Below are 9,402 nucleotides of genomic sequence, written 5' to 3'. Positions count from 1 at the left end.
GCTGCCGGCCTGCCCCTGTTTGTTTTCAGACTTCCCATGAACATCTGATTCAGGGGAGGGGAGGAGGGGGAAGTGAGCTAGGGGAGGGGTGGACAGCTGCGGGGCCCTTTTAGGCGCGGCCGGCCCTGCTCAGGTGCCACTTTTGAAAAATGTGATGAGGGGAAGTGGCTGCTTCCCCTGCACCCCACTAGCTACGCTACTGGGTCAGAGCCCTGGGCAGTGGGCTCAGTTGTGCAGGGGATTGAACTACACCAAAGCATGTTCCGTCGTCTTGCCTTGGTGAGCAGCTGCCATGCTGGACAGGTACCCAAGTGACCAAGCCGAGTGAGGGGGTCTGGAGCAACCCTGTGGGGGGATTCCTGTGACTGGTAACACTGTGCTCCAGAGAGTAGGATTCGGGCAGGATCCCTCGTCCCAAAGACATGAAGGAATCTCTCATTTCTCCTCAGCCCTAAGTACAGGTCCTAATTCCCAGCCCTCATCTGCAGACAGGGTACAGCAGTGAAAGAGCCGGTGGGGGTGCTGCGATCCATCAGAGTGGATGGGGCAGCACTGATGCTGTGGGGGCGCATCACCTTAACTCTACAGCTTCCCAGTCTCTGAAATCCGGGTACTGTTTTCCTGCATTCCTAACCCATTCTGGCTCCCGTGACCGACTCTGGCCCAGGAGTCACACTGAGAACACATCTCAAACAGGACTTCTATTTAGAAATGTTCTTCTGGGGCTTCTGACACAATATGCAATGACCCACGAGAGTCCCGTAGTGCCAGCACTAGCCGTGCGTTTCAATACCAGGAGTTGCACACAGAGAGGGACGTGAGGCTCTGGTTAATAAGAGCTTGTGATTGTACAGAAGAGGGTCAAGGTTTCTCCGGGCTCCCAGGCTAGAGCACCTTCCTGGTGTTTGGTAGAGGAAGACTGGTCTTGCTGGCACTCACAGAGCTCTTTGTGGCTACAAATCCCATCTAGCCTTGCAGAGTCAACAGCTTTTCACTGTTTAGGTCTTGGAGCTGGTTCTTGGTGTCTGGCACTGGATCTCAGCAAAGACAACGCCTTCCATAGGCACTGCCTTCTGCCGCCCTACGTGGCCCCAAGAAAACAGCACAGGCAGCTGTAATTTAGAAAACAGATCTGGGGGGAGGGAAGCGGGCTATGCTGCATTTCAAGACCCCCTTGACCAAACAACCCCAATTCACACGGCTCTCTGTCCCAGCCCTCGGGCTGCCACACCAGCTTGCTAACTGAAGCTGACGTGCAACGTTGGATCGGAGTGGGGAGAAAATTGGGCTTTCAGCAGAAACATTGCTGCCTCCTTTCCTGCGATGTCGCCACTGCTCCTGCTTAATAAACGAACCAGCCTGGGAAGGACGGGATTTCATTTTCATTCATGCATGCAGGAGACTTTTCCACTCCAATCTTCCAGCTGGTTTCTGGGTTTATCTACCCAGGAAATGTAGACAAATGGACCTTGTCCTAGAATATCGCCAGAGACTCCCCTCTCACCCCCACAAGCAGGGGAACCCTACATTCTGCAGCAAGACGCCGCAGCGTTTTGGGGCACCAGGCCAGGGAGCCTGTGGCAGGTTCATTTAAAATCAAAATGTCAGGTTTTAATTAAATAGGAAGGTGAATAATGCAATCAGCAGAGCACCCCCTCATGTTATTTGGATATTAAATCGAATGCTTCTTACCCTGCGGCTCCCCACCCTCCAAACACACACACACACACACACACACACACACTCTGCACAACCTAACTACACTGCAGCAATTGTTATGGGGTAACCAGGGAGGAAGTGTAGCTGAATGTTTCTGCTACAATGACCAGCACTGAAACAGTTAATAATGTTGACAATTAATTTGTCATCTTTAGGATAGGAGACTTAAACTATCAAGAGGCATGAGGCGGCTCCCCCATCTCAGAGCGATTGTGTCAGGCTCTCTGCAAAGTCAGGCAGATGTTACTGAACACGTAGTACTCAGGGCACCTTGTCAAGATTATCTTCACAACCAGGACTAAAAAGGGTTAGTTTATTAAAAAGAAAGCTCAGATTCGGGAGCACAAACTGTGATACCTGCAGTCCGAGCAACATTGCAACCATGCTGTCATGTGATACAGTCCTGCATGCGCTGGCCTTCGAGCACAGCGGCAGTCCGAAACACCTCTGATCATTCACTCTGACTTCCTGCATCGAGAGGCCAGACAACCTCACCCAGTGAACCCTGTATCAAGCTCAACAGCTGGTGGGTGAGCAACTGTGGATCTTTTAGCGAGAGACACCCAAACCTGCTGTAAATCAAGCGATCAAGAAACCACCACAACCCTGCTCCCATGGTTAATTGCACTCACCACTAAAAATATGCACTGTATTTTCAGTTTGACATTTTCTAGCTTCAACTCCCAGCCTCTCTCTGCCTCTGGCTGCTAGATTAAAAAGCCCTCTGCTAGTGAAAGTCTCCTCCCCACACAGGTGCTTATAGACCATGAGTTAATCGTCTCTTATCCTTCTCTTTGAAAAGACAGACTGTGCTTTAGTCTCACATTATAAGGCAGATATCCTTTGCTGAACGCTCTCCAATTTTTCAACTTTCTTTGTGAAGTGTAGCCCCCAGAACCAGGATCCAGTAATGGTCTCACTAGTGCCATATACAGAGGCGATCTCTTCTCAGTATTCTGTTAAAAAATCCACCCCTCTCCCCACAGATTCACATGGGGAGCTCACGTTCAGTTGATTATCTACAATGACCCCTAAGTCTTTTCCAGAGTTCCTGCTTTCCAGGATACAGTCCCCTATCCTGTTGGTATGGCCTGCACTCCTTTGTCCTAGAAGCACGATCTTGCATTTGGCTGGATTATAATGCATGCCGTTTGACTGCACCAATCCAGATGGCTCTGTCATAGGGACTGTCATTTACCACCCAACCAATCTTTGTCTCTCTGCAAACTGCCCCAGCAATGATAATTGATAAAGAAATTGAACAGCCCTGGGCCAAGAACAGACCCCTGCAGTGCCCCACAAGAAACATCCCACTCATTGCTGATTGTTCATTAACAACCAATTAGCGAGATCTATCAATTAGCCAGTTTTAGTCCATTTAAGATACACCCTCTGGATTTTGTAGAGTGCTTTTTAATCCAAATGGCATGTGGTGCTAAACCCAAGCATGTTATTACATCAACACAGTTACCTCTATCAACCATACTTGTCATCCTGTCAAAGGGAGATATCAAGTTCATTTGACAAAAGTTGTCTCCCGTGAAGCTGTGCTGATTGGCTTTAGTTCCGTTTACTGGCGGAGATCCCGTGTCAGCGGTTCCACGGCGTAGCCCAAGACTGGTGGCAGGCTGTCCCAGCTTCCTGGCCCATTTACCCTTCTTAAATACTGGCATGACTGTGGCCAGTCTCAGCAAGTCTCCTCCTGCATCCTCCCAGGGGTTTGAGGTTCTCTCTTCCCCAGCCTGGGATTATTTCCTCCCCACCCAGCCTCTCTGCTCCCTCCCATGTTACCCCAAGAGTTATTCCGTTGCTCCTGCTGAGCCCCATGGTGCAGAACAGGGACAAAATGATGGAAGTCTTGTCTCCCTGTGCCCAGGCAGTCCCTGCAAGATCAGAGATAGATGAGGCTGCCCTCCGGGCAAGGGCAACACACTGCTGGGGAGCATATGTAGGAGGAGGCAGAGTAAAGAGGGCGGGATAGTGGCGATGTCCTGCCTAATTCCAATCCCTGAGGAACTGGCACAAATGCCATGAAGTACAACACAGGACAAACTCCCCAACAATGTAGAGAATGAAGCTGTCCATCGCTTCGCGCCCGACACCCTGCCTGGACAGAGCACTAACGCACCCGCCTGGTCAGGATCAAACAGCCCCTCCGCACCGGCAGATGGGGCATGACACAGACGAAAGGGGGGAGCTCTTATGCTACCAAGCATAGATTAAAGGAAAACCAAAGTGTGACAGGCCGCCTGGCTCGCTGCACGGGATAATGCTGACAGAGCTAACCGTGCAGCGCTGAGCTGTAGGGTGTAAACCAGCACTCGGGCAGGGACAGTGCCTGTCTTTGCACTGAGTGCACTGCTGGGAACAAACAAGAATACAGTAGGGATGGGAAAGGGGACCAGCACATGCAAAATCAGGGCTTCGTCTGCCACTGGGCTAACCCTGGGGGCCATGGGCCCAAGGCACTCGTATTTCATCCAGCACATTTGCACTTCTGGGGAATCTACCTGTTTAAGGCAAGGAGGTGGTGGAGGCTGCCAGAGACGCCTCTGCCTCACACAGGGAGCTGCTGTTGACATTTGAGTGGCATGTTCTTGCTGTCAGGACAATGGATGGAAGGCGTGACACTTACAGCCCTAGCTCACACATAATGCTGTGAGCTATTTCGGCACAAGTACAGCTCTTAATGAGATCTCAAACAATGGGAGGCAGCGTCCCTCTGTGGAAAGGCAGCTCTCAGATTGCCAAAAGGAACCCCACTTGGCCAGGAGAAGCCTCTCTGCCAGGGCAACAGCCCTCAGCTCAGCAGCTGAAAGAGACAAAGCCATGCCCCCTCCACCACCTTCCTGTACTCCAGGCTGCGCTCAGCAGCATATAGCAGGCACAGGGGGCTCTGGCAGCTCCAAGTCCCTCTCACAGCAGGCCCATGCGAAAACAGGCCTGGCCGCAAAGAAAATGAAGAGGTGTGACTGGTCAGTGACTCTGGAGTTAAGCCGATAAGGAGGGGCTGTTGCAGTCCCTTCTCAGACCCACTTCCCTGGGCAGACCCGTGCATCACTTCCAACCGCCAAGCCCACATGTCATCAAGCAATGACTCACTCTGAGCTCCTATCTGCAAAACCCCTCTGTGCAAGATCAGCTCCAGGCTGCGGTCTGGAGTAGCCATTAATAGCTTACCCATGTGTGGCACCTATCCCACTCTGCCCCTGCCAGAACAGACCTGTGTCCCTGGCTCCAGTGCGGGCACATAGATGCTGGAACTAGGGGTGTAGCCACACCCCCTGGCTTGAAGTGGTTTCCAGCATATACAGGGTTTACAGTTTGGTTCAATGGCTCTTAGCACCCCCACTAGACAAACTTCTCCAGCGCCCCTAGGTGGGCATGCTGGGAGCACCTGGCAGGTCGGTGGAGCTCCTGGGTCTTTGCTTCAGAGCTGCTCTGCCTGGCAAGCAAAGGGTTAAGCAATCCTGCCGCTGTTGCAGTCTCTGACGGGAGGCGGCCAAGTTAGTGGAGGGTCCCCGCCGCCCGGCCGTGGCGGAGCAGGAGCGCAGTAAACAAACGCGCAGAGCAACATGTGGCCTAGCCCGTGCCCCCAGCTCGGCCTCCTTCCCACAGCTCCCCCCGGCCGCGCACTGCAGCGGGGTCACCCTGGGGCGCTCGCTCGCTCGGGCCGAGTCCCGGCCGCAGGGACTCTCCGCCCCTGGGCAGGGCGCCGCGAGGGGCTCGCTCCCCGGGCACCGCAGGCTGGCTGCGGGAAGCCACAGGCGCCGCGCCCCCACGACCCGGGCCCCTAGCCGGGGGCGCCGAGCCAGCGAGCCCCGCTCCCGCACTCAGCGACGATCCTGGGCAGGGCGCGGGGCTCTCACCTGCTCCGGGGCGGGCTCCTCGGGCGCCTTCTCCGCCGCGTCCACCTTGATGAGCCGGTGCTTGGGCGAGCCGTAGCGGGCGTCGGGCGCGAGCCCCCCCGGGCCAGCCCCCGTGTAGGGGTCCTCGAAGTCCCGGTCCCGCTGCAGCTTGTAGGCGGCCAGGATGTCGGGCTGGGCCGCGGCCGGGCAGAGCGGAGCGGCGGGGGCGCCCCCCGGCGGCGGGGGCGGCTGGGGCAGGCCCGCCCGGTAGTCGGGCTTGGGCGGTGCGGGCGGCGCGGGCTTGGCGCTGCGGAAGCCCAGGTGCTCCCGGAGCCAGCGGGCCATGCTGCCCACGCACTGCGGGGCCCCCCCGGGCCCGGGCCCGGCGCGCTCCGAGCCGGCAGCGGCTCCGCTCAGCAGCATCGGGACGGGCGGACTGAGAGCGCCGAGGCGGCGGCGGAGCCCGGAGCCCGGCGCCGGCCGGGGAGGGGGGAAGAGCGGGGGAGGCGGCCAAGGGAGGCGGCCAGTGCCACCTGCCGGAGCCGTGGCGCCTGCTGCACCGACCTGCGCTGCGCCCCGGTAGCCCGCACAGTCCTTCCTGCGTCCCCGGGCGCCCCCGGCTCCTGCGCCCCCCAGTGCCTCCTGCACGCTCCTCTGCTGCACCCTTAACACCCCCCGCTACTTCCCTGCATGCCATACTGTACCCCCATGTTCACCTGTGCCCCACACTGGTCCCTGCATGCCATACACCCCAATGCACTCTCCTGCCCCCCTCCCCCCATCACACCCTATCTATACAACTCATCTCTCACACTACCACCTCTGACCTATAACCCTCCTGTCCCTATGTACCCTACTGTGCCCCATCCTTGCATCCTCCAACACCCGGCTTCTTGTGCCCCCCTACATGCGCTGAACCCAAATACTGCTCTGCGTGCCCCCTGCCTGAATCCACATACACTAGGTACTCTGGCACCCCCTCCACATCTCCCCTCAACCCAAAGCACCCCCATCTAAACAATGATTGGTCCAGCCCCAGCACAAGGGCCACAGAGGGCCAAGGACAGTGCTAGGGGGTGGGGTGCAATCACCCACAGTGTTAGAAATGCTCCCTCTGCTGCAACACCCCTCCCACTGTGTGCCCCATGCAGGGCAGCTGGAGCTGCCATCTAAGGGTCCTGGTTCTGGCTGGGCCACTCCTCTGTCCCCTGCCCCTGAGGTGGTCACTGTTACTCCAGGTGCTTTTGCCTTGGGGAGCTGGCAGGGCTGGTGACTCAGACAAGCCATAACGCTGTTCCCTAATCCTTGGGAAAACACCTGACTTCACTCACCAACGTGTTGGGTAGGGACCAAGAATGTAGATCTCTGAATCACATGCCCAGTTTGCACTTGGAAGGGCTTCTGTAGCTGCTCCAGTGATGCCTACCTGAGTCTGCCAACAGCCTAGCAAGTGCTGCCCTAGTCACCTTGATGGGTGTTCATTCTGAAACCTAACGATGGAGACGTCAACCGAGTTAACTAGCAGTTCGCTGCTGAACACTACAGCAGAACACGCTTCTCCCACAACCCCAAACAGCCTCCCCAGGGCCACCCCCTGTACCACGCTGCACCTCAATGCACAAATCTGCAACACATTGAAAATGTGGGAGCAGCATCAAAATAATTGGCCTGAAGATCAGATTACACCAGGGAGGTCTCACTGACTGCATCAGTCACCTGCATATTTAGTTCGACCACAACTTGCAGCTGTGGACTTGCCCAAATCTGCATGCCATTTGCCGCACAGGAGCACCGCAGAATATAGACTCCAGGGGTCCCACCGCAGAAGTCACATTGGCCACAGAGTACAGGGGCCCTGTCTCTCCTTCAGTTCTAGAATGCAGGAATCCTGGAGCATGCATACACACGCACACACAATAGCTAACTGCTTTGAAATGGGTTCTGTGGCCACATGCCAAGGCACACAGTCTTGCGGTGGGGCTCTGCGGAGGCACTGGCTTGCAGCAGAACTCCCTTGGGTGTGCCTCTCTGGAGAGCTGCCTTAAAGTGCTTCTCGAGACGCAATTGAAAATCAGTTTGATTTGATGGCATCCTTCTGGTATCTGTGCACAGCACAAGAATACCATTGTTTGCCACCAATGGCACATGGTGTCTTCCCACGAGGGAGACCCAGAACTGAAACAGCAGATGTTGCAGAAGAGTAGAAATATGGGGCATCAGCAGCATTTTAGGGTTGCAGGGGGGTTGTGGGGGAGGTTTGAGGGGCATTGGCAGAGCTGAGGGGGAGCCCAGGGCTGGAATAGCAGAGGGGAATGTGGGTCTGGATTGAGGAGCACTGGCAGAGCTGGATGGATGGGAGCCCAGGGCTGGAGTAGCAGGGCAGGCAATACATACAGTGCAGAGATTAAGACAATTGGCTCAGGAGTGAGGAGCTGCTATTACAAACCCACCAGGGAAACTGGAACTCATCCTTTGAGTTTAGTAAGTCACCTTCCCTGGTCACTGTCCCAGTGTGGGAGCTGGACTCAGTAGAGCTATTCCTGGATAGTTTGCACAGCCAGAGCCCCCGATTCTCAGGAGAGGGGCTCCCAGCTTGAGTTGGAATCATACTGGGGGTGGCTAGCCCCTCCCGCCAGCTGTGACACAGCAGCTACATTTCTATTTCTAGCGTGCCAGCTGGATCAAAGCTAGTGGGTATATCTACTTGAGGTGGAAATTACACCTCCACCTCGAAGCGTAACCACACTGGCCTGGTCTGCACTAGAAAATTAAATCGCTTAACTATGTCACTCGGGGTGTGAAAAATCCACACCCCTGAGTGAATTAAACCAACCTAAATCCTTGTGTAGACAGCGCTAGTCCACAGAAGAGTTCTTCCATCCACCTAGCTACGGCCTCTCAGTGAAGTGCCTTACCTATGCCAATGGGAGAACCCCTCCTGTCAGCCTAGATACTGTCTACACTGAAGCACTGCAGCATTTCAAGAGTAACTAGCCCACCCTGAGACAGACCCAAGAGGTGCAAGGAAACCCCATGTGCAGGTGACACTGTCACACTGCCACCTTGTGGCCAATTTCACTCAGCCCAGAGAGACTTTATTGGCTGCAAAGCAAGCTAGACAAGTGCTGCCAAAGCAAGAGACCCTCTGTCAGCCCGCTACCCCCATTTGGTCATTTGCTGCCCTTAGAGGCTGATCCCCTGTCCAGGTGTCACTGGCCCCTGTCCTTCACCTGGCAGCAGGTGACCCCTAATGCAACACCACATGCCAAGGCTGGGTGCAGCTTTTCCTATTCACTCTTTACTGAGACATCTTGCAGTGCCTTGTGTTGGGATGCGGTCTCTGTCTCAGTGGCCCTGCCTACGCAATGGCTCCTCTGGGCCCACACTGCACTTTGTGTCTCCTGCTCCCACCTCTGGGCGATGGCCCCTGAGTCTGTATCTGGTGAGTGCCAGCCTCAGGTCCGCCCATCACTGGGGCAAGGTCTCTGCATGACAGCTCTGGGTAGTGACCTGGTGCCGGTCACTGCTTTGGATTTGTCCTGATTGACTCCTGCATGGATGGCTGAGGCGCTTGCCTGGCCTGGCAAGCGCCATTTGGTGTTGCTTGCATCCTGGTTGGTTGGGGGCTGTGGGACCCAGGGAGCGATCAGCGCTGACACAGGGATGGGTCGTGTTTCTAGCTGGACTCAGTTTCTGATCCCCTGGGGGGAACTTTGCGGTGGAGGGGATGCGTGCAGCTCTGGCTGAGATGGTCCCAGGAGCCAGGGGAGTTGCCATGGCAAACCCCCCCCCCTCAAATCACCCTACTCCCAAATTCCCTCTCTGCTTTGCTTTT

The 9,402-nt window shown here is 55.8% G+C and overlaps 1 protein-coding gene across 1 annotated transcript in view; it reads right to left on the bottom strand.

Moving 5' to 3' along the window:
• Window positions 1-5,912, bottom strand: part of SHF (Src homology 2 domain containing F) — a 44,580-nt gene extending 38,668 nt beyond the window's left edge. The window contains exon 1 of the mRNA XM_029910788.1: window positions 5,589-5,912. Within this exon, the coding sequence (XP_029766648.1) occupies window positions 5,589-5,912 (324 nt within the window). The remainder of the gene's footprint in view (window positions 1-5,588) is intronic.
• Between the last annotated feature and the right edge of the window lie 3,490 nt (window positions 5,913-9,402).

This window comes from Terrapene carolina, unplaced genomic scaffold (genome assembly GCF_002925995.2).
Source record: "Terrapene carolina triunguis isolate 2854851 unplaced genomic scaffold, T_m_triunguis-2.0 Scaffold67, whole genome shotgun sequence".
In the NCBI taxonomy this organism is placed as follows: domain Eukaryota; kingdom Metazoa; phylum Chordata; order Testudines; family Emydidae; genus Terrapene; species Terrapene triunguis.
The sequence above is the reverse complement of the archived record's forward strand: the minus strand, read 5'-3'. Positions and strand labels throughout refer to the sequence as shown.